Source organism: Dendrobates tinctorius, unplaced genomic scaffold (genome assembly GCF_039654945.1).
Source record: "Dendrobates tinctorius isolate UK_male_01 unplaced genomic scaffold, ASM3965494v1 ptg000133l, whole genome shotgun sequence".
Classification (NCBI taxonomy): Eukaryota; Metazoa; Chordata; class Amphibia; order Anura; family Dendrobatidae; genus Dendrobates; species Dendrobates tinctorius.
Window position 1 is genome coordinate 35,690,662 of NW_027361801.1, and position 26,079 is coordinate 35,716,740.

Consider the following 26,079-nt stretch of genomic DNA (forward strand, 5'->3'; position numbering starts at 1 on the left):
CTGCAGTTTGGCCTGCGGTTTTGCCCTGCGGTTTGCTACCTGGACAATGGAATAGGTGGTAAACCGCAGCAGAATCCGCAGAAATAATTGACATGTCAATTGTTTCTGCAGATATAAAACCGCAGCTTTTCCGCAGTTAAAAATCCGCAGCGTGTGCACAGCAGAATGTTAATCCCATAGGATAACATGCTATTGTACACTGTCTGCAGAACTGCTGCAGTTCAGCTACGGCCAAAACCGCAGCAGAACCGCAGCAAAAACCGCAGCGTGTGCACATAGCCTTACTGTCTAATCCAGAAAAGATTAGCTCCTAATAACCTGTACATGTGAAAACCTCACTACCATTTTCTTATGAGATAACTTGGAAATATCATTGCATATGTGTGCCATGCACTGGTGTCTGGAAACTGCTTTCTCATATAATCCTTGATTTTTTTTTTTGTAGATTTCCTAATATGCTTGCATTTCCATTTTGCCATAGCAGCTCACTGCAGGCTTGGTGATTGAGATGTATGTTAAGGAGTGTACAAACCTATCTTACACTGGGATTCCTATAATTAGAGTGAGACAGCAATTAAACAACGTTTAATGCACATATTTTTTTTTTATCCAGAATGATTTTGAATATCTTCAAATTTATAGAAATTCTAAAAAAAAATAAATAAAATAAAAGTCAGCAGTGACCACTTCAATCTCTGCATGATAATAACGGATTATTATGTGCAGTAACCTATTTATGAAAAAGGAAACAGTGTGCTTCTTTCAGACTCCATCAATTGCTTTAGCAAAGATTTGAAAAGCTTGGCCTACTTTATATGCAGATCACCATCCCAGTTGCATAAGGATTTACAATAGACAAAAACAAAACTGGTTTTGTTTTAAATAATGGGTGTTTGTTTAATTCCCACAATTATGCCTGCATAGGAAATGTTTACTGACTATTTAGGATGTAGATATTGCACTTTGATCATTTTAATTGTGCAATCATTTGCTTAAAATATCCATGAACTACAATTAATGCTATAGCTTCTCTAAATTGCCATCTTGAGTGTTCATAGCACGATAAAAAAAGTCTCGTAAATAGCCCATAATGCTGCTATCTGTCAAAGAAATGTTCCAAAAGTCATATATTGCAAAAAAAAAAGTCAGTAAAGCACAGAAACACAAATATTTCATATCATTTAACTCTCGTTTAATTAGGAAAATAGTCTTAAAACAATGAATTAGCATTATCAGTAGTGCTGGAAAAAGTAAGCAAGAACTATATATGATGTATATGTGTGTATATATACATCTAGATACTTATACATATATCTATCTATATACATATACCTATTTATATCTATCTACATACATATATATATATACATATATATATATATATATGTCTACAATCACACACATATATATAGATAGATATAGGTATATGTATATCTATACACATAGATATACATATATATGTACATATGTCTATAGATAGATAGATAGACACACATGTACATCTCTGCTTCAAATAAGCATTTCTAAATTTCTAGAACTCTATACTTGAAAATGTACATCTTGAAGGAAATCTTAAAGAGAGGTGTACAATCTAAACAATCCCTTTTTAAATTATTTCATCGACCTACAAATTTGGACACTGCTATTATTATTTTTCTTTTTTTTTGTAAAATACAAAAAAGATCGTTCTTATTCTTTATGGGATATACAATATATATATTTTCTTCTGAAATACTGCACATTAAAATATATTCATGGTAGAAAAGCTAAAAGCAACATTTAGGTTATTTAAAGTGCAAAGGCACTTTAACACAAAAAAAAGTGACGCCCAGTGGCTGCAGTAGGTAATTGATTTGTAAGAGTAACATGTTATTTACATAATAAAGCAAGAAAAAAAAAAGTTCATTTTGCCAAGACCTCCGGAAATCTTCTAGTTACTGTTTAAAACATTAGATTGAAGATTCACTCTCAGAATAAACAAAAAAACAGACCCAGAAAGAAAAAAATCAACAATGTAGTAATAAAAAAACATTCATTTAAAGGAAACTGTTTTTAGAACTGTAATGTAGAAATAATTTAAAGAAAAGGAAATAAGGATACATTGTCCCCAATGCCAATGGTTTTACAATGTATCTGTACCTGTGTAGCTTAATAAAAGGCATACCGTGTATGCACAATTGCATCTGACATTCCATATAAACAACAAGCGTGAAGCAATGTTTTTTTTTCTAGAAATGTTGCCTACAGCTGACTTATTGCAGTTTGCTTTTCCAAAACCTCAAGGTAATCTGGCTCTGATTGCATTTTTCCTTGAAGGAGAAGATGCTCTTGTTTAGATTGTTCCGCAAAGTATTTTCTGGGGGTGCCATATAAAACAGTTTTATTTATCCTGTCCTGGTTCTGGCGCCTCGATTCATATGCAGGCATGAGTTGCCTTTTAGGTAAGGTGCAAAAGTTATAATGGACTACCCCTCCACTGGGCAATTCCTTTACCCTCTCTGTAATATTCTGGTACAAAAGTTCTGGCTCTGCTGTAGCAGAGGACTTTTCCAGCAGTTCAGTTGTGCTTATTGTGTATGCAGATGGGTCCTCCTTCTTGTGGTCCAGTTTGCTGTAACTAAACTCTTGAAGGTTTCTATAATAGGCAACCGGGTCTCCTTCTTTTTGCATGTAGATTGGGTTTTGGCACATTTGCCCAACAGGTGGTGGGATGTAATTGTACACATGGGCCTCAGTTTTATCGCTGGAGTTGGTGTTGTATGACCCATACTGCAGTTGGAAAGAATTGATATCTAGATTGTTTGCACTGCTGTTCGGAACACTCTGTACCCCTTTTCGCCTTTTCAACACAAAGACAAACAGGCCTGCCCCAAAACATACTGAAAGAATGAAAACCACTAGTAATCCCAAAATGAGGACTGACAGAGGAACCTCAGTGTGAATTTCTGGATAAGGACTCGGTGATATACCCAATGGATGTAGTGTGTAGGTTTTATGATTAAAAGATAACACAGTTGCATCAGCCAAATGAGGGTTCTCTGGACAGATTGCTTCTTTAGACACAATCCTTAGATGCTCTCCGACATGCTTAAGTGGTGACTCACATGTTACTTCCTGAACAACCACAGTGGAGCTTGATTGCTCAATCCAGTTTTTCAGACCTAAAATATCACACGTGCAATCCCAAGGGTTTTCCTGGAGATCTATTTGTATAAAGGCAGTGAGCTGATCAAGAACTCCCTTTACAGGCAGATATGAGAAATGGTTGTTCCTTAAATTTAGTCTTGTAAGGGCAGTACCACCAAACACGTTATCAGGCAGTGATCTCAGTAAATTGTTGTTCAGGAATAAGAGCTGGAGGTTGCTCAGAGCATCAAACGTTCGCGGAAAAATGTCCTTTATTACATTGTATTCTAAATAAAGATATTGCAAACTGTACAAGCCTTCAAACATGGCTGGATGTAGTATTTCAAGGTAGTTACCATTAAGATAAAGTCTACGTAAGCTTGTCAGGTTTGAAAAGGCACCTTCTTGTATGACTGCTATTCGATTATTTCCTAAATGTAACAAATCCAAAGAATAAAATTCTAGAAGATCAGTCTTATAAACAATTTGAAGATAGTTACCTGTCAGATACATCTTTCTTGGATTGCTGGGCTTGGGTTGAAGATCAGAAATGTTGCTAATTTTTCTCTCTTGACAATTGACAGTTAAGCCACTATCAGAGGTCTGAGATGTGCAAACACAACTTTCTGGGCAGCTTAGAGGAACTGGAGATTTAGTCTGATACACCATGATAGGCCCAAAAATCTGCCGATCTTTTGAAACCGTGACTCTAGGTGTAGGTCGATTCCGGGTTTTGGGTGGCCGGCTAGCCTTTGGGGCTCTGGTTGGGCTCACTGCTGGGTTAAAGGTTGGAGGCATCCGTTGTATGCGAGTATCTGGAAATGCTGGATGTACAGATCTCTGATTTGTATCACTTGCACTTTTCCTGGGACACAGATCTTGCCTTGTGAGCTGTGTAACATCTTTTCCATGGAGTCTAAAAGGAGTCTCACACACAATCTCGCCAACAAACACAGTGATGGTATCTAACCATGCTTTGAGGGGAATTAAATCACAGGTACAATTCCAAGGGTTCTCCTCGAGTTGAATCTCCATAATGCCTCCAATGTGCTCAAGGACACCAGCAAAGGGCAACATTTTCAGCCTATTGCCCCTCAGATCCAAATGGGTTAAAAGTACAAAGCGAAATACGTTGTTCGGAAGAGAGAGCAGGAGATTGTCGTTAAGAATCAAGACTTTTAATTTATTCAGTTTGCTGAAAGCACCAGCTTCAATAATACTGATGAAATTGTAATCTGCTTGCAGATATTCCAGACTCTCAAGGCCCTGGAAAGTTTCCTCTCTCAACACTTCTAATTTGTTATTATTCAGGTGTAATCTTTTCAGCGTCTTAAGCCCATTGAAAGCACCAGTTCTGATTTCTTGAAGCTCATTGTTGCCCAAATGTAGAGTGACTGCATTGGAGTAATTGACAAACTCATTGGGATACAGCCTGCTCAGTAAGTTGCCATTAAGGAAAAGCTGATAAATTCTGGACTGGGGAGGCAGCAGCAAACTGACGCTGGTGAATCCTTTATTTTCACAATTAATATTTAGGACATTCTCCTTTTCCTCACACAGACAGCGGATCTTGCAGATATCTTTGGCAGTTTTACGACTCTCTGTCTTTAGGATTGCAGTCACTGACATAATACTCAGCAACAAAATGCTGTTCAGCATCTTTAGAATCCACAGATCCAAGATCTGGTGCCTATTGGAAAACCTTTAAGGAAAAACGAGAAAACAGAAGAAAAAAACAAACAAACAAACAAAAAAAGATATGTATCACACAATGAAAAGCAGCGAACAGATATCAAAGTGCAGAAAGACTATCCAAATCTCTGCTTCTAGAGCTGCCTAATGAATTGGAAGCCCCCACTTTCCCTCTTCCCAGACCGATGGCACAGCTTCCCATTGATTCCCAGCATATTCTTGGAAAACGTGCAGAAATATTAACTGTGTACTCACACATCAGGAAAGCATGAGGCTTTTCTTCCTTGCGAGTCCAATGCAGGTTGGCATATCAAAGCATGTGGTTCCGAGCTCGGCTCATTTGTCCCTATCCATGATCTCTGGGGAAATGTGGGAAGAAGTTATCTGAGTGGGAGATTGCCGTGACTGGGAGTAGTTGCTGCCGTGGACGCCTTCCCTTCTCTGCTTCCTATGAGTGGGTTTCTATGCTGCAGGCTCCCTCGGACCGAGAGAGGGTGACGTCACGCTCCGAAAATTTGTTGCTGGGGGAGCACTGCAAACACGTTGTGCCTATCTATTGTGTTCTCTCGCAAAGCTCAAATGTGATCCGTCCCTTTCATTATAGGAAAAGGGAGTGTGAAACTCATTGTGATCCTTGGATGCTGCCTGTCTGAATGAGGACAGCATCCTCTCAGCCCCCTCCCTTCTCCTTAAATACTCCTGATCATCAGTTTAGGCTGCACTATATAGGAGGACAATGCTGTAAGTTTCTTTTTTTCCATCTATCTATCTATCTATCTATCTATAGATAAAACTAAAGTTTTCGGATCTATATCACAAGACAGAACCGAAAAACATGAAGAGATCCAGCACTAGAATAAAATATCATATTTTATTGAGTATCTATAGATGCCTATCAAAGATCACTGTATGAGCTCGTCATCTGCTCTGGCCTGTCTGGTACGTACATCTGTGCAGCATATGCATTCCAAATCTTTGTAATGAGGAGTGATCTGCATGTCTGTATTAATTACCGTGCATGTTTGACCTGCTAAAACTAATGTTCATAGGAGCTGATTGCATTTTCCTGCTGGCGCACCATTGTTGACTGCTATACGTTTTGGATATTGACTCGTTTTTATGCTAAAAAAAATGATGCTTTTACTTGTATTAGTTAATTTGCTTATGCATTTATTTTGCATGTGTTTATGTATGTTTCTATTTATGCTTTTATTTTAGTCTTTTCTATATTGCTACCGTGTTCTGTAGCACGGTAAATATATTGTCATCACTCACACCATTCCATCTCCCCACTGAGACTCACAATCCATATTCCAAATTAATGTAATGATATTGTCATCACTCACACCATTCCCTCTCCCCATTGAGACTCACAATCTACATTAACAATTGATGTTAAGATATGGTTACCACTCACACCATTCCATCTCCCCATTGAGACTTCCAATCTATAGTCCCAAACTATTGTAACAATATTGTCATCACTCACACCATCCCCTCTCCCCATTGAGACTCACAATCTACATTTCCAATTGATATAAAGATACTGTCATCTCTCACACCTTTCCCTCTCCCCATTGAGACTCACAATCTTCATTCCAAACAGACCTATCAGCAGGATTGTTTTGCTAGTGTATGTGGTGTCTATTTATCTACCTTGACAAATGAGTTAAAGTATCTCTGCTCTCCCAGACCCATGTGCTTTTATCTGGGTGCCCAAGCGACCTTTGGCTACTAGTAATGAGAAGGGTCAGAGAGGGAGAGAAGAACTGATGGACAGTTTTTCATCCTCAAACCTGATTTTATCCTCTAATGGGCCCACAGGGAGGAATTGTGAGTTAGGTCTCATAGTCTAGATGTAATTACGTGTAGACCGTACAATATCATCACCGGTGTGTTGGACTGTTGAGTATTTGGATCATTATTACAGCAATTACTCTCTGTGGTGTCAGTGGTGCTTCTATTAACCGATTTGTGGCTAGAAGCTCATTAACTCCAGCTACTAAAGACTCATAAAACCTTCCCTTGTTGGAAGCCTATCGCCTTTTAACACCCAGTAACCCTTTGAAACCTACCAGTGCAGAAACCTCAGTAACCCTTTATCCCCTGTCCAGTAGTTGCAGAAAGCTGTTTAACCAGCAGGAGATACATTGCTCTTACCAGAATATGGAAGCTGCTAAATCTTCCTACCTAATATATTTAGATTACAAGATTGGCTACACAGTGAGAGAAATAGATTTCCAAAGGATGACATGTAATTTATAAAGAAACCTATATTGATATACAGTGGTCTGTATCATAGAACAAAGGGAAAGGAAACCCCGAACATCGATAAGTGGAAATTGGAAAGGTTGTCCTAGTGGGTATGAAAGAAAGCATTATTTATAAAGAGAGGCGAAGAATGCAGGTTTTCTTTATGTTGGCGCCAATGCCCAAACCCTTGCTGCATTCATGTAGCCTTGCCTGGCTTAACTCTCACAACTGTTTTCACACAAAGTGGTGATCAGTGAACTGATTGTTTCCTGGCCGGATGGACTGTGGGTGGTGGAGAGAAATACAGGATGACATTTGCAGGGGTGTTTGGCATCCGAGATAAAGAATGTAAAAATGTACTCTCTCTATACCTCTGGGTGACATTCATTTATCAGCCATACAGTAGAAGGACAAACACGACTACGTCCTGCTTGATGCAATTACCAGGATTGCAAAGATCACTTTCAGTTATTTATAGTTCTACCTTTTGGATAGGACATTTAAATGAAGATCTCATTGCAAAGCGTTTTTCTTGTTTAGATGTTGCAGATTTGTACAACTCGCCTTTCTTCCCAGCTTATAACTGAAGCACATTCTGTACCAGGCTTTCAGTGAAGGCAGATAGGACAGGAGGGGGAGTGAGTTGCAAATGCTATCCCTACCGGAATTAGACCTGGTTCGGCCACCCACCTGCTATTTCTATTTGGGTGCGCAAGCGTTGAGTCGTAACGTTGAGTCCTTGCTTAATTTGCCAGCAATATACCTATGCGCGATAGAGGTTTATTTATAATGGAGCTTGCTGCAGGATTGAGGCAGATTTGTGTGCTCCAGCCTACAGCCCACTCATTGATAATGTGAGTCCCTGTCAGAGAATGTTGCTATTGAATCACAGGAAGCTGCACTCAGGCAGCTGCTTGTAAGAAGGCAAACCTTAATGTCTCTTTTTCCTTAACCGGAGGTCCCTCATAAAAGACAGCTATATATTGTTTTATACATTGATGCCTATCACTTGTCCAGCCTTTTAAGTATTCATTATTCTAATTAATATCACAAGTTACACATTTATGCATCTATTTAAAAAATAATGAAACGACCTCACGATACTGTGAACAAAATGTTTGGTCTTATGTAAATTTAGTACAGTGTCATTTTTATTAAACGCATTGCCATATTAGAATGATCCACTTTTTATTAGAGTACGGATTTAAGAACTCAGAATCTGCAGAAGCTGTCAGTCACAACTGTCCCAGATATGTTCAACTATCCTTTCTGTATCAGGGCTCCCACGCATTTCGGTTTCTTTAGGTCATTGTCAATACAGTGTTCACAAAATGCCTGAATTTAATAACGGCTTCTAGTAAAGTTTTGCTCAAACTTGTCCTGAAACGTCCATTCAGGAGCATAGCTAGAATTCACAAGATGTCATGGCAAAAGGAGATTGACCCCCATAATCTAGTGAAAAAGTATCTGCTGCTATTTTAGATGTATGGATAATAGAGTGAATTGATTTTCTGCTAATTAAATTCATTTCAAATATTAGGAATTAGTTGAACGAGGTGAATGCAAACAGTTTTCAAATCAGTGGATATAAAACCTGCGTTGCCGAGGATCCAAAATACAATAGTAGACCAGATGTGGTATGGATGCAGTTCTATTTGTCAGCGCGTTTCAGGGTGATCATACCTCTTTATCAGGACAAACCACAATTATTATTGTGGTTTGTCCTGATGACGAGATGTTATCACCTCAAAACGCATTGACAAATAAAACTGCATCCATACCGCATCTGGTCTTCTATTGTATTTTGGATCCTCAGCAATGCTGGTTTCTTAGGCTAGTTTCACACTAGCGCTTATTCCATGCAGCGCACGGTGACACTAAGCCACGCCCCTGCCGGCTCCCTGCCCACCCCATCCGGTCATCGCCGCCTACTATCGCACAAGGCTGCATGCGATCTGCGCACCCTATCTTTAGCATAGGGTGCACAGATCGTGCGCTGGCCGTGTGCTAGTAGGATTTTAGCGTGCGCTGCACACTTTTGAAGGTGCGCCGTGCGCGCCAAAATGCAACATGCTGCGTTCGGCGCACACTGGTGCACCTTCAAAAGCGCGCAGCGCACGCTAAAATCCTACTAGCACACGGCCAGCGCACGATCTGGCAGGGGGCGTGGCTTAGCGGCGCCGTGCGCTGCATGGAATAAACGCTAGTGTGAAACTAGCCTTATCCACTTCCAACTCCAAGTTTGAATACTATCTGCTTTTTTGTGGATCTGCAGCAGCCACCTTTGCTTAAAAGCAAACAAAGGGGTAGTGACTTTCACAACCTCCCCAGGTGAGCAAATCCTGTTTTACTCTTTTCTTAGTAATTCGGATAAGACCCAATTGCACTTTTTGTCATTCCAGTTTTTTATATAAATATAGAGAAAACAAAAAGCAAAAAACACAAATATCCTAAAATAAAAAAGTTAAAGATAAACTGCAAATAATGCATAAAGGTAATAATAATAATAATAATAAGGGTATTTAGTAAACATAATTTTGATCAAAATAGTGTACAAGCCATCCCGCCACGTCACGGCAACCCTTGTGGGACAGTCCCTACTCTAGTATTTAATACCTTTTCACTTGCCAAGTGACGTGAATGTGAACAACGATCGAGCGACTGAACCACTAGTAAAAGCTTAGGCCAGACAGGATGGGTTTCCCAGCTCAGAAAGAGGGCGGTCACACCCATATATGCACTGAATGCACAATGAAATGAGCTTATTATTATTATTACTTTTATGCATTATTTGCAGTTATTTTTTACTTTTTTATTTTAGGATATTTGTGTTTTTTGCTTTCTCTGGTTAATGGTCATGTGTTAATATGCACTTACATTCTGCATACACATTAACTTACTTTCTCAGTTCAGACTCCAGTTTTTTATATAAATATGCAGCATTCATTCTAAACATTGCAGAAGCTTGCTTCCTCCAGAGAAGGCTCAATTGACCTTGGGTTTGACTAGGCAGCCTTTCCTATAACATCTTGCAGTTATTCCATCACATGGTATTGCATAGCCAATCAGGAGGAGCTTTATAGCCTGTTTAAAAGCAGAGGCATGAAATGCAGCAGCTATTTTGTGCTGAATCTGAATTGTCAATTGTGTGAGAATGTCATAGCTCACAATTTAGCAATAGAAATTGGAAGAGGAAGTCATAAAAAACAGAAAAGATATTACAGATGATGTGTGACAGCACAGCAGTGAAGAGCAGTTCCCATCCATTAAACCATAACCATATATATTAAGGTAAATGTTGAAATTACTAAAACTGTGTTGCATTGATAATGCTAAGAATGAGTTGGATACAGTCCTGTAAGACCTCAGAGTGTTAGGGTATATTTCCACGTTTCGGATTCCTTCAGTATTTGCTGCGGATTGGACGCTGCGTCTGTATGTAGCGTCCAATCCGCAGCATCGAGATGATACAGCAGAGTGGAAGGGATTTTATGAAATCCCATCTCCACTATGCGCGCACGGCTGCATCTGGCAGCCCTGCATAACCGGACATGCGGCAAGACTTTATAGACCTCAGCATGTCTATATATCTTGCGGAGGCGCTCCATCTCTGTAAGATAAATAACCCAGTCTTTGAATAGGATGCGGTGATTCTACATGGGTTCAATGAACACATCCGGAATCACCATGCATACAACAGGGAGAGGCGCTTTGGGCGGAGCGGGGTATCTGCTGCGTTCAAAGCGCAGGGATTCCAGACTGTGGAAACATACCCTAAGATTCGTCTTTTCAGGGTAATTGAAGAATTTACATGAATCAATTTGACACATATCAAATTGAAGAAGATGGGAGGTGCCAGACCAAGAAGAGTGACAACCCTTGGACCTGACCCACCTGCCAGGTGAGTATAATAAAAGTTATTTTTCTTCTCTTACAGGTCAGGTTGGGGGCTGATATACAGCATTATAGAATGCTGTATATAAGTTCTGAAAGACGGTGGCCATAACTCGCATCAACCTAACCTGGTGACAGGTTCACTTTATACAGGTGATATTGCGACTGCTGTATATACATTATGAATATGATGCAACTGTATAGTTGCAGTATCAACTATATAATGTATATACAGCAGTCACAGTATCACTTATATAATGTATAAACAGCAGTCACATTATCACTTATGTAATATATATAGAGCAGTCTGTGATATAAATTCAGCAGTCGATATGTATCCTGTATGATATATATGCATGACTCCTATGTGATGTATGCAACATAATATAGTATATAGTATAATGCTGTCTTAATACAGTGTATAATGTAGAGTTGTGCGTGTATATATATTATACAAAGTACAGATATTTATATAGTATGTTGCTGTGTATATGGCATGGAATTCACGCTATATACACTGGCACATCGTGTACACTATATACAGAGCTCCACTCTATACTCTTTAGCACATTATGTATTGTGGAGCTATGTATGCTGTGTATACATTTTGAATCTGTGACCTCCTGGGACATTTTTAAGCTATTAATATGGGTATATAGGTAATAGAATGGTTAGAATATTCCTACCTCTATGCCCATATCTGCAGTCTTATTGTGGAGAAATCGACTTTTATTTCTTTATGGTACTGTGTTCTTCCAGGCTCTGGGACGTGCAGTGCCTGGAAGAAAACTCTGCCTCAAGTGCTCAGTTGCATACCATCCTACTTCCCCCTCCCATCAGCATCACAGTGCCCTGTGATGTGTACTGATGGCCCTGGGATCCCATGCCTGCGCACTGTAATAGTGTGACTACACTTACCTTTTCCACCATTATAATAATAATCTTTATTTATATATCGCCAACATATTCCGCAGCGCTTTACAGTTTAACAGTTTCAAAACACAAGTCATAAGTAACAACATTAACAATACAATAATTAAAGCAAAATAAGACGACCCTGCTCGTGATAGCTTACAATCTACAATGAGGTGGGGGAGATGCAAAGTACAGGTGTGTATTTACAATGATGGTCCAGCCATCTTGAGGGAGTGAGGATGGATGGAGGTAGTGAATGTGCTACACATGCACACTTACACATAGAATGACCATTCTATGAACATTGGCTTCATTGTTCCCCTGCACAGGTGTCAGCAAGTCACTTACACATCAGTCCTGTTTATATACTCCTGTGTATATACACTGCACAGTACCACTCCTCCTGTCCTGTATATATAGACTTAGGGCCAGCGTCAGCACCCAAGCAAGTGGGAGGAGCCTGGAAAAAGTGCCAAACTTAATAGATGTGTCTTTTCAGTGGCGGCTGTTGACTGTTATTCTTAGGTTGGTGACCCAATAACCATGGCCATTGTTAGGCATTGGGTTCCTGCCTCTGCACAGCAGGAATCCCAAGCCATGCCATCTGCAGTCTCCCATTCCTCTCCAGCCACAGAGGAGCATACTCTGCAAAGATGTTGTGCTCGGCGTCTTGCTCAGTCTGCTACTGTTGGCTTGGTTACTGCTGCCAATCAGGGTTCAGCTATAGTAACCTGCAATAGCCAGCAGCAAGCAGCTCTTGGGAATAAAGCCCTTCTTTTGGCCCACTGAGCATGCCCGTGGGAAGTCCTCTCATTGGAGGTCTGAGGTCACATGCTCAGGTCCTATTGCTGCTCCCATTGGACCACTAGGAAGGTCCCAGAAGGATGCTGCTATAAAAGGTTTTCATGGCTGCTTGGCCATGCACTAGTATAGACTCAAATACTTATGGAGTGTATGATGATGGATGCATGTATCTGGTGACTGACTCCTTATGAAAACCCTACCCTTGGTTGTGTCTGTTGTTAGGGTTTAGCGGTTAGAGTCAGCGCCTGTTAGTGACTAGTGTGTACGCCACAGTGGATTCCAGTCTTCTGCACACTAGCGTCCGATGGTGTCGCCCACTGCAGGGCACTATCATGCTGCAACAAGTGACAGTCACGCCTGTGCAACGCCTTTACCAACCTGTGCGCTTATCTGGCCCAATCCTGAGCGATTAGTGGCGTCCGCCTGAGCAGCACTGTGCACACTTGCATGCGTTATCTATTAGTAACTCTTGCTGGCACCGCAGTCACGGTGCTGAGCGCTAGCGGTCTAGAGGGACTCCAGTCCTGCGGTCTAAGGGCCGATTCCTGTGGCCTTACGCTATGCGCTTCCTCTGCCGAGTCTTGTGGTGTTAACAGGTGGTGTTTCTTTCAGTGGCTCTGTGAAGTAACAGAGTTCGCTCCTGTGCACACCGGGTCAGTGGTTAACGTGCCGGTGTTCACTTAGGACTCCGCCATTACTAAGCAGCATTTTTCCATTTCTGCACAGCGGACCCCGGGTTGCGATCGCACTTCCTTATATTTCATATTTAGTGCGATCCGCAACCCTAACAGTCCTTTACCAGCCTGAGAATACCAGCCTCCAGCTGTCAGCTTTAGCTTAGCTGGTTGTCAAAAATGGGGGGAACCCTACGCCATTATGTCACTTATTTATTTAAACGATTAAAAAAGCAGTGTGGAGACTTGCTGAAGCTGACAGCTTCGAGATACAGCCAGCAGCTATCAGTTTTACCTAGCTGGCTATTAAAAATACCGGGGAATTTGCATCCATTTTTTTAAATTATTTATTTATTGTGCAATTGATAGGTCAATTAATGCCACTTCTCCTTGTGTCTGCCCCTAATTTTAGCTATTTTGCACCTTTCCCCTCTTCCTGAAGGTGTTGTCTATGCATTTGGTTTTTCCTCCCATTGAAGACAATGGGGTTTGGGTATGTTCATCAAAATGTTCAGTGAACATGTTCGGCAAACATTTAAAATCTTAACTCCCAGAGTTTTTTTGGTTTTGCGTTTTTGTTTTTCGCTTCCCTTCTTCCCAGAGCCATAACTTTTTATTTTTCCCTCAATATAGCCATATGAGGGATAATTTTTTGCTGGACGAGTTGTACTTTTGAACGACACCATTGGTTTTACCATGTCGTATACTAGAAAATGGGGAAAAAAATCGAAGTGCTGTGAAGTTGCAAAAAAGTGCAATCCCACACTTGTTTCTTGTTTGTTTTTTTTGCTAGCTTCACTAAATGCTAAAACTGACTTGCCAATATTATTCTCCCAGTCATTACAAGTTCACAGACACCATATATGTCTTAGTTCTTTTTTATCTAAGTGGTGAAAAAAAATCCAAGCTTTGGTAAAAACAAAATTGTGCCATTTCCAATACCCGTAACGATTCCATTTTTCATGATCTCGGGTTGGGTGAGGGCTTATTTTTTGCGTACTGGGCTGTTGTTTTTAATGATATATTTTGGTGTAGATGCGACCTTTAGATAGGTCGGTATTGCACTTTAATGCAATGTCGCGGTGACCAAAAAAAGGCGTAATTCTGACGCTTTGACTTTTTTCTCACTACGCCAATGAGTGATCAGGCTAATCTTTTTTTATTGACAGATCAGGTGATTCTGAACGCGGTGATACCGTATTATGTTTCTGTTTGATTTTATTTTTATTATTTTATTTTGAATGGGGCGAAAGGAGGCGATTTGAACTTTTATATTTTTTTATTTTTTTAATATTTTTAAACACTTTCTTTTTTACATTTGGCATGCTTCAATAGTCTCTATAGGAGACTAGATGCTGCCACAACTCAATTGGCTCTGCTACATAGAGGAGATGATCAGATCGCCTCTATGTATCAGATTTACTCACTTGCTATGAGCGCCAACCACTGAGTGGCGCTCACAGAAATCCGGCACTGATAACCATAGAGGTCTCCAGGGTCAGCAGTGTGCGTATTTCTGGTGCAATTGCCGAAAGCGCTTGTTAAATGCCGCTTTCAGAATTTGACAGCGGCATTTAACTGATTAATAGTGGCGGGTGGATCGCGATTCCACCCGTGTATTTTGCAGGCACTTGTCAGCTGTTTAAAACAGCTGACATGTCCAGAGAAAGATGTGGGCTCACCGCCAGAGCCAACATCAAAGAGAGGTAAACCGACATCGCTGTAAATATAAGCCCGATGTAGGAAATGGGTAAAAGTCCCCAGAACACAATAAACTAATGATGTTAACTAAAAATAATAAGAATAATCACTTCACTGCTCTTCTTTACCAACATCCTCACAGTCTGCCATCTGGTCTCCTGCACCTCTTCTTTTCCCCTTTTCCCATGAAGCTCATGCTTTTCATCCTCTTCACTCCAGGTTCTTTTGGCTTGAGTAGGCCTCAGATGTTACTCCACTCAAGTCATAACTTGACTAATGTGCACCATAACAATGTGATGTTAGAGGACTTGTTGAGCTGGAAGCCAGAGCCATCAGTGAAGACTTTGAGAAGGACGTGCTTGTTTGGTAAAGGGAAAAAGAACAGGCTTTTAGTACCAGATGGTTAGATAGATGAGCAGAGAGGTGAGCATTATGTATTTATTTTAACCATTTACCTGGCTTCGTTACCATTTTGCTGAATTCGTGTGTTCCGAATTGCAAAAAAAAATCCTTATTTGGATAATACAAACTTTTTAAAAATTAGAACAGAATTCAATTCCACTTAAATCAAATTGATTATCTCTATTTTTGTCATTGTCTTTTCCTCCTTTGGACTGACGCAGCTTGTTGAAAATTCTATTTCCAACTTGCTCTACCAGCCAGCAGCTACTCCATGAATGCTATGCAGGTGCCTTGCAGTTAGAACTATTTAGAAAATGGCATACCTGGGAATTGTTGCCATTTTCAGGATTTTTTTTTTCAAGAACAGTCTACAGTACTTTTGCCAGCAGAAATACAAAAGCTCTGATGAAAAGACAACTTTAAGCTTCATGCCCAAATGTAGAATCTATAGAAACCTCCTAATATGTGCCAATTTGAGTGGCTGGTTTTATCTAATTTAGCAAAGAAGCTTTTGAATCCCTCAATCACCAGGACAAGATGTTACTGCTACATCTGCACCCACTTTAGCAGTAGCCCTGTTTGACCCCATAAAATTCAATAAAACCATTCCATATCCAGTTGGATCCTTTGAAAAATTGATTTCTTACAATAAAATTGCTTCTATTATTACCAGAAGCCATGATGCTAGTGTATACCAGCCCACTCAACCATAACCGGATATTTTACTTTGATGCTGACTGTAGGCACAGAACCAGAAATTCTTTTGGCTGTATGTATCTATGATTGACAGTTAGAATTTCAAAATATAACTCATATCTACCAGTATTGTTGTTATGGGGACATAAGAATCTTTATACTGCAATACTGAAATGATATAGAAAAGATTACAGTGATGGTGGCATAATAGACAGATGGCTGAAGATTATGGGTATTTTTTCTATTGCACTTTACAACTGTGCATGCAACTGCACATAACTTTCCAAATAAATTCCACCACAAGCCTTTCCATCAACACATTTGCCTTTAGGCTTTTGTTGAGTTGCCAACATTTATATCTATTATAGTTTATGAAATAAGTATGTATGGTTTCAAACAAATGGAACCTCGAAAAAAATCAAAGCTTTTGTATTATATTACATCTTCTGATGACACTGCAGCTTTCCCTCTGAGCACATTACTGTACACTGGTACTGGGAACATTGCATTCTTATATCCTCGTCCCAAAGGGAACTGGCTAATAAAATTGCACAAGCAACGATAATGGAGGATGGGCATTAATCCATATTCTGGCAATCACTACAAAGAGCATACTTCCCAGTACCTGTCAGACTGCTGCATGTGGGAATACCCAGACTCTGACATATGTAAAAGGTATAGAATATGGAATTTACTAGAGTCAATTAACTTGTTTTTCTTTTGCCATCCCCTTTCTCTTGGAAGTGGGCTATTTTTCTTTCTGTTTTTCTCGATCCCTTGTTTCTCGGCATTATTTCCCAAACTCCAGTCCTAATGGACCCCAACAGGTCATGTTTTCAGGATTTCCTTAGTATTTCACAGGTGATGGAAGTATCATCAAGGCATCAGAAATTCTCTCACATGTGTAACGCTATGGAAATCCTGAAAACATGACCTGTTGGGGCCCGCGAGGACTGGAGTTTGGGAACCACTGCTCTACCGCATTGAAGAGAGTTAAATGTTTTTTGGGACTCACATACAATTGTATACTACGGAAATAAATGGGCGAGTCTACCAAAACTTGATTCTGGCAGATTAGCTTGAATACAAGTAGCAAATTTGATTTGATCCCCAAAATCTAACTTCAAGACAACAATTGTCGTAGAGGAAGTGGTTGAAAAAAATAAATCTTTCTGATCACTTTTTATCTCCAGTATTGTCACTTTTCCTTTCCTGTTTTTCCACTTCCACACCAGTTCTAGTCCCCAGTCCCAATCTCCAATAGACATGTTCTATTTTTCCATTGATGCATTAAAGATGAGTATGAACGTTAGTTTATCTTTATTTTAACGCTTTCCTGGATCTGGATGGCTGCAATTTTATTAGTTTGATGCAAATCTAATCCCAAATGGATTTTCTCATCTCTAGTTGCAGATTTGTGTAATGCGGCATACATAAACTATTAAAATCCATTAGAAACAAGTGTACCCATAAAGGAAATGTTAAAAACTCACACGTTTCTGGAGCAGCAAATGCTCTTGATTATAGTAGAATCATTGGAGTCTCCTTTTAAATATGTGGGAGCCAAATGCATGAATGAACGAATAAAGGACCAATAAAAAAACGCTACATACATGTATTGATTAAAGAAAATCAATACATTTTCTTTAATTAATTCACACGTTCCTTTTTTTATTGGTCAATTATTCATTCATTCATTCATTCATGTGACTGGCTCCCATGTGTTTAAAACAAGACTCCCATGATTCTTTTCCAAATTCTATAATTAAGGATGTATGTAGCTCTAGAAATGCTTCAGTTTTTAACATTTCCTAAATGGATCCACTTAGATTTAATGGATTTTGAAGAAAGGATTCTTCATTTTACCAGACGACCATGCTGAGCATTTCCTCTTTTAGGCTATGTTCACACGTTGCATTTTTTTTTTAAGCAAAGTTTAAGCTGTGTTTAAGCTGCTTAAAAAAAATAAGTTTTGTTTAGTTTTTGCTGCATTTTTTTGTCAGGGTACATTTGTCTCTTTTGCATGCTGATAAAGTTTAGAGCATAAAAAAATAATCAACTGCATCAGGTTTTGGCACAAAAAATGCAGCAAACCTGACAGCTGCATTTTTTGCACTATCCATTGCTTTTAATGGGGGAAAAATGATGAAAAAAATGCTGAAAGAAGTGACATGCTGAATTTTGCAAAAACGCAGCTCTTTGACAAAATAGTCAGGAAAAAAAGGTGTGTCCATGAGATATCTGAAATCTCGTAGACTGTCGTTACTGTGAAATGTAGCTGAAAATGTACTTAAAAAAGCAGCAAAAGAAAAACACTGCAAAAATTCAACGTGTGAACATAGCCCTTGTCCTTCTTCACACGCCCATTTTTTAAGGACCGCAACACAAACACCCATTTTATTAAATGGTGGTGTGCACATGTCAGGTTTTTCACACAGACCATGTGTCCATGTGAAAAACCCGCAGTCATGCCCCCTTTTTAATGCACCATGGTCAAAATGTGCGCCGCACACGTGCACAGTTATGACACACCAATGACATGTACCAGAATGAAACGCTTCGGCGGCAGACCCCGGCATCTGGGAAAAGCAGTACAGTTATTGCTGTTCCCAGGTGCCTGGTGCTGAATTAAACTCATCATTGTCGCCTGACAATACTCATGAGACTTGTAGTCAGCACCCACTGTGTAGCGCATATTAAATAAATAAATAAAAAATGGTATGGGGTCAGTCGACAGCTGGGGGCTGATGTTAATAATCTGGGAAGGGGCAAATAGCTATGTAGGTTCCCAGGCTATTAATATCTACTCAAAGCTGTTTGCTTAGCCTTTACTGGTTATTTTGGGGGGAACCTTAAAAAATATTTTGAGGGCCCCTATATTTACTAACCAGCAGAGGTCGAGCAAACAGCTGCGGGCTCATATTAATAGCTTAGGAAGGGACGATGGATATTGGCCCCCTCTCAGATGAAGAGCATCAGCTCTCAGCTGCCTCAGAAGTAGCGAATCAATTAGATGTGCCAAATATGGAGCTTAGCATCCACTCTTTCCACTTGCCCTGGTGCAGTGGCAGGTGGGGAAATAGTTGTGGAGTTTATGCCAACTGTTTTATGTCTGCTAACATCAAGCCCAGGGGTTTGTAATAGTGAGGCACCTATAAGAAGCCCCCATTACTAACCCCATAGTGATATGTAATTAAGACACAGACATAGTAAAGTCATTTAATTGAAATAAACACTCCCCAACCATCTTTTACCCACTTATAACCCAAAAAATAAAAAAGGAATGTTTTACTCACCTATCTGCCAATAATCCAGTTAATGCCTATGTCAGACAATGATCCAGATGGTTTGGTGAGCAGTCACATCATTGATGGAATTGCTCACCATGTCAACCGGAACATACTTAGCTGAGCATGAAAACCAATGTCTGTGACCATCAGTAGCTTTAATGACTACACTGCTGGTCACACTCAGCCATGTTATCACACAAGTTCAGTGTATTCCAACTAGCGTGGTGAGCGGTCACATCAATGATGTGACCACTCACCAAACCATCCAGTTTGTTGTGGAACATGGAAATTAATAAATTATTTGAGGAATGGTGAGTATAACTTTGCTTTTTTATTTTTATTTAAGGTAAATAAATGGGCAACAGAGGGTCGGGGACTGATTATTTCAAATCTAGGACTTTACACTGTGTTTATTTCAATTAAGAGACTTTAATCTGAGTCTTAATTAAATTAGACTATCAGGTTAGCAATGAGGATGTCTTATGGATGCCTCTTTATTACTAAGCCCTGGAATTGATGCCAGTGGCCTTAAAAAAGCTAACATCAACCCAACAACTGTTATCCCACTTGCTCAAGGGCAAGTGGAAATAGCACAAGCTAAGGGCAAGATTTGGCGCATCTAATAAATGTTTATAAAAACTTAATTCCAGCTCACCCAGTTGCTCTATGCTCATCTACCTGGGGCTCAGACACCAGCCTCGCCTTGGCCTCACATCAAGGACAATAGAAAAAATTGGAGTTTGGCTCAACAGGACTGGATTTTCCCTTTCTTTTTATTTTTCAAAAGAAATTATAGTTCATACAAAAGAAAATTTTCATGGTCGACATGAGATCGACTGGGTCACGTCGACCATGAAAATTTTCTTTTGTATGTACTATTCTTTCTTTTGAAAAAGACAAAGAAAAGGAAAATCCAGTCCTGTTGAGCTGGACTTCAATTTTTTCTGTTATCTAATGGATGTGCCATTTCTGGGATGGGTGAGGGCTGATGTTCTTAGTCTGGGAAGAGGCCAATATTAATCTCCCCTTCCTAGGCTATCAATATCAGCCAGCAGATGTCTGTTTTGCCTTGGCTGGTTAGTAAATATTGAGGGGACCCCAAGTAATTGTTTTGGGGACCTCATTATAATAACCAGTAAAGTCAAAGCAAGCAGCTGTGATCTGATAATAAAAGCCTGGGAACCTTTATGGCTATTGGTGCTTTCCCAGAATATTAACATCAGCCCACATCTGTCGGGTTTTCGTCAGCTGGTTATGAAAATTAAGAAGGACCCCATGCTACTTTTTCATTTATTTAAGCAATAAATACAAGTACAGAAAAAAACATGCAACGCGCTAATTACACATCACACTGACAGATTTTTATTTATCTTTCTTTCCATCTATCGATCATCTACCAAGTTCCTCATCTCTAGCTCTCTCTATTTTTGAACATCTTTAATACATAAAACTCTTTAATTTCTGTGCTATGTTTCATTCATTATGTGTCACACTGACAGCACACAGACATATGGATGTCACATACGTACACATGGATGTTACATGGACATGGGCCACAAATCTCATCAGTACTGTTTTTTCTAGCACAGGAATCACCAGGATGTGAGAAGGGAGCCTTACTCTGTATTTTGGCTGTATTTCAACAGCAGGATCACAAATTGTTTTTTGGTTTCTCAGCCTGCTATTTAACATGCAAGTGTAGAGAGATCTGTTTCACTTTTTCTTTTAAGGATCTACATGTTAGGGTTGCGGATGGTATGAAATATAAAATATAAGGAGGTGCGATCGCAACCCGGGGTCCACCATGCAGAGATGGTAAACTGCTGCTTGGTAATGCTGGAGTGCAAGCTAAACACCGGCGGGTAACCACTGACCCGATGTGTGCAGGAGCGAACTCTGTTACTTCAAAGAGTTCGCTGGCACAAATGCCAGAGCCTGTTATCTCCACAGGACTTGGAAAATGGAGTGCTACTGTAGAGTCTCAGGACTCTGCCCCCAGGACACAGGGATAGTGTCCCTCTCACCTCACTAGCATGCGGCAGCGCAACTGCATTGCCAGGAAAACAGATATATTTACAAACGAGCGTGTAAGTGTGCACAGTGCCTGCTCAGGCGGACTCTGCCAATTGCCCCTGGTTAGACCAGATAATCGCACTGGTTGCACACTGCGCTGCACAGGCGGTGGCTGTCACTTGCCGTGATACGATAGTGCCCCACTGGGGGCGACACCATCAAACGCTAGTGTGTCCTGAGAACTAGGAGCACAGTGGCATGAGCATAGCCACCAGTTGGCGCTGACTCTAACTCTGAATCCCCAACACAAACACAACCAGAGGGAGGGAATCTTAATGAGTCAGTCACAGATACATGCATCCTTCATCATACACACAAATAACAATTAGAGTATATACTAGCACATGGCCGAGTGGCCATGCAAACCTTTTATAGCAGCATCCTTCTGGGATCTTCCATTCGGAACAGGTACGGGACCTGAGCATGTGACCCCTGAGCTCCAATGGGAAGTTGAGCAACAGGCATGCTCAGTGGAGCAAAAAAGGGACTTAGCCCCAGGAGCTGCTCGCCGCTGGCTAGTGCAGGCTGCTATAGCTGAACCAGGGATGGCTGTAGCAACCAACCTGACAGCACTAGCTTGAGCAAGGCGTCGGGAATGACATCTTTGCTGACCAGGCTTCTCTGCGGTCGGGACTGAATGGGAGACCGCAGCAGGTAAGGCTCGGGATTCCTCCTGTGCAGAAGCAGGAACCTGATGCCTAACACTGTAGTTGTGTGAAAAAGTGTTTGACCCCTTCCTGATTTTTTATTCTTTTACATGTTTGTCACATTTAAATGTATCAGATCACCAAACAACTTTAAATATTAGACACAGATGACATAAGTAAACACAAAGTGTGGGATTTAGATGAAGATCTTTATTATTAAGGGAGAAAGAAATCCAAGCCTACAGTGCCTTGTGTGAAAAAATGGCTGCCAACCTCTCCTTAAAACATAAAATAACTGTGGTTTATTATATCTTTGGGAAGTGGAATTCAATTTCCCTAGCCACATCCAGGCCTGATTACTGCCACACCTGTTCTCATTCAATAAATCACTTAAATAGGACCTGCCTGACAAGGTGAAGTAGACCAAAGCTACACAACATGCCACAATCCAAAGAAATTCTAAAACAAATGAAAGACAAAGTAATTGAGATCTATCAGTCTGGAAAAGATTATAAAGCCATTTCTTAAGCTTTGGGACTCCAGCGAACCTCAGCGAGAGCCATTTTCCTCAAATGCCAAAACCATGGAACAGTGGTGAACCTTCCCAGGAGTAGCCAGTTGACCAAGATTACCCCAAGAGCACATAGATGACCCACCCAAGAGGCCACAAAATACCTCACAACAACATCCAAAGAACTATAGGCCTCACTTGAATCAGTTAAGATCAGTGCTCAGGACTCCACAATAAGAAAGGGACTGGGCAAGAATGGTCTGCATGGCAGAGTTTCAAGACAAAAACCACTGCTGATCAATAAGAACATAAAGGCTCATCTCACTTTTGCTAGAAAACATCTTGATGATCCCCAAGACTTTTGGGAGAATACGCTGTGGACTGATGAGACAGTTGAATTCTTTGGAAGGTGTATTTGTTAGGCATCGTGTTCTTCCGCTTTGCAGGATAGATCCCAAGCCTTGTTTGGTGCCGTGGTCTCCTATTCGGGCCAGACCACTGGGTCTGTGGTTTAGCGCAGATGTCAGTCTCAGCAACTCGCTAAGGCCTTTTGTTATACATGTGGTTACTGCTGGCTCTCCAGCTAAAGTTCATGGTAACCAGTGGTATACTAAGGCAGACCAACTCTCTGGAGTCTAAGTCCAGAAGTCACCTTATTGAGCATGTCCATGAGGTGGCACCTTCTTATTGGTGCTCGGAGTGCTCTGGTTATGTGGCAGCTCCGAATTGGCTCATGGACGATGCCCTGTCCAACTGGGCGTGAGTGTTTGGGGTGGAGCTTAGTGCATAGAGTCAGCAGACCACTCTGCAAGAATCCTCAGCTAGTGTGAGGACCTGCAGAACAGTCACACACATGTCAGAGACAGGTGATAGACAGGTCACAAAGTGGTCATACCGCTGCTGTGACCTGTCAATGGTGGGATCAATGATCACATCGATCCCACCAATCAGAGCTGGCCCTGGTGATGCCAGCGTTGCTAGGCACCAGCATAGAATCGGAGCTCTCAGCTGCAATCCTAGGGCTGGTCACTGGCAGGTCACCAGCAGGGCACAGTGTGGTCACACCGCAGCTGTGCCCTATTATTGGTTCGATCAACAATTACATCGATCACACCAATCAGCAGCTGCAGGCCATGCCTGGCCTGTCCTAGGCACCGCCCTAGGATCTGTGCTTTTACAGCACTGATCCATGAACGTCCTGGCAGGGCAGAGTAACACCACGGCTGTGCCCTGCGATTGGTGCGATCGATGTGATCGTCGATCGCACCAATCTGAGGGTTTTTTACCGATGCCTGGCGTTGTCAGGCTCCTGCCTAGGATCGAATACATCGGTTCTCGATCCTAGCCTGGGACCTCACTGTTTCAGCCAATCTGATTGGCTGAAACAATGAGAGAGGGTGTGATTGGCTGTTCAAAATTGAACAGCCAATCACAGCGATTGTTAGCCTGGGTGGGCGGCGATACCCCTCGGGATGCCGATACCATCTTCCAAGAGGTAAGATGGAGCCGGAATTTTAATGTGATCACCGCGACTTAAGTCACAGTGTTGCATTAAAGGTCATGACGTACTATCCCATACATGGGAAGCAAGGCTGAGGCAACATGGATGGGATAATACATCAGATGGCAAAGAGGGGTTAAGGAAGAAAATGGTACCTCCATAGAAGGAGGGCGGGTTAAGACTGGTGTATTAACAAGCGAGTAAGTCCTGTCGGCAAAATGCAAATGTGACTTCCTCTGTGTGTAGGTGACGGACTTACATATACAACCTATACATTAGATGTATTATTTTGGACTGTAAAACAGACCCAAATAATGAGTGCTGCCATTTTTATTTTCATGCAGATCATCAGACTGTGTGGAAAATTGGCTTTGTGAGATGGCACACTTTGTTTTCCTGTGTGGTCCATTGTTTCACACAGATAGCACAGGGACTAATTATACACTCTGAAAAAGCCCTATGTCATAGTTTTTACCACTTCTCCCTTGTTCCTACAAACTTGTGGCTCTTGGATTGAGCATCTTTTTGCCTAAGGGCATGCCAAGTGGAGACTATTACAATTTATATATTATGGAGAAAACCTGAGGCTACAAGATATTTTTCTATGGTAATAAAATCGCTAAGCTCCATAGTGATGCTCATTTACACTTATTTTTATTCTTTTTATACATGATTTTTTTTTTTTTAGGGCGGTTTGGGGGCACCAGCATAATATTAATTACTAGATTCAGAACATTATTCTATTAAAAGTTATTAGAAAATATTATGAAAATGATCTTCTGATACAGAGTGCCATGGGGCCATGACTGATTTGCAGAATATATGGAGTCTATAGAGTGCTTACACCTCTATGGCACATTGCATTGATTTCTGTCACTAAAAATCTGATATAATCTTCTAAACAAATAGACATTCAAATCAATGGCCCCTTGCATAGAATGATTATGTTAGAATTCATGTGAAAGAAATCACTGAGTAGTGCCAAAAGAATTTCAGTTTAATCGGTAGTGTTTTATGACAGAAGGTCATTTTAAAGGAAGTAAATGACATAGTTTTGAATGACAAAAGTAATTGAAGACATAATGTACTGAATATAAGGAAAAAATTCCAATAGCATGAATCCCCTACCTATCCCCACATTAATTCTGAGTTTTTGTTTTATTTGGCTTGTGTTTTTTATGATCTTCAGTAAATATGAAATGCTAACTTTGTTCTGCGGGTCAGTGTGGTTATGGTGATACCAAATTTACAACTTTTTTTAATGTTTTACTATGATTCTTCTAAAAAAACGATAACATATAGTATGTCGCCATATATTGCAAGCCATAATTATATTTTTATTTTTTATTCGATAGAGTTATAAAATGGCTTGCTTTTTTGCAGTACAAACTTCAGATTTTATTGGTACCATTTTAGGTACCATCTCTCAAAGTCACAATAAAAACCTGCTATTCTGCCATTTAATTCTTTTTTCAATTTGGAGTTCAACATTTTGTTCAGAGTGGGAAAATAAGTATGTGATACATGGACGATTTTGCAAGTTTCCCCACCTACAAAGAATGGAGGGGTCTGTAATTTTTATTGTAGGTATGCTTCAACTGTGAGAGACAGAATCTAAAAATAAAAAGTAGAAAATCACATTGTATGATTTTTGAAATAATTAAATTGCATATTGCATGCAATAAGTATTTGTGTCATTGTCCAGTCCGGAGTTTATTTTCTGCGGTCTTCCCTCCTTACTGGTCATGCGGGAGTTAATCTCCTCAGCCTCGTTCTGGAGCTAGCTGGGCTATTTCAGTCTCTCACAGCCTGCTGACCAGTGTTAGTGATAGCTCAAGCTTCCAGTTTACAGCCTCTGACCCTTGTACCTTGGTGATCCTCCTTTGACTGGTATTCACGT

At 40.5% G+C, this 26,079-nt stretch overlaps 1 protein-coding gene and 1 long non-coding RNA gene across 2 annotated transcripts in view; one reads left to right on the forward strand and one right to left on the reverse strand.

Moving 5' to 3' along the window:
- Positions 1-1,170: 1,170 nt before the first annotated feature.
- SLITRK2 (SLIT and NTRK like family member 2) lies at positions 1,171-4,785 on the reverse strand. The gene has a single exon (XM_073543587.1). It carries the CDS (start codon positions 4,783-4,785, stop codon positions 2,242-2,244), a length of 2,544 nt encoding a protein of 847 aa, XP_073399688.1. The 3' UTR covers positions 1,171-2,241.
- A 737-nt stretch (positions 4,786-5,522) lies between these two features.
- LOC141048146 (uncharacterized) overlaps positions 5,523-26,079 on the forward strand; it is a 121,840-nt gene continuing 101,283 nt past the window's right edge. The window contains exon 1 of the long non-coding RNA XR_012219973.1: positions 5,523-5,757. This is a non-coding gene — a long non-coding RNA (uncharacterized lncRNA). The remainder of the gene's footprint in view (positions 5,758-26,079) is intronic.

Excerpts from the sequence above, each read along its gene's own strand:
- SLITRK2 (XM_073543587.1), bottom strand. The coding sequence starts at position 4,785 with ATGCTGAACAGCATTTTGTTGCTGAGTATTATGTCAGTGACTGCAATC.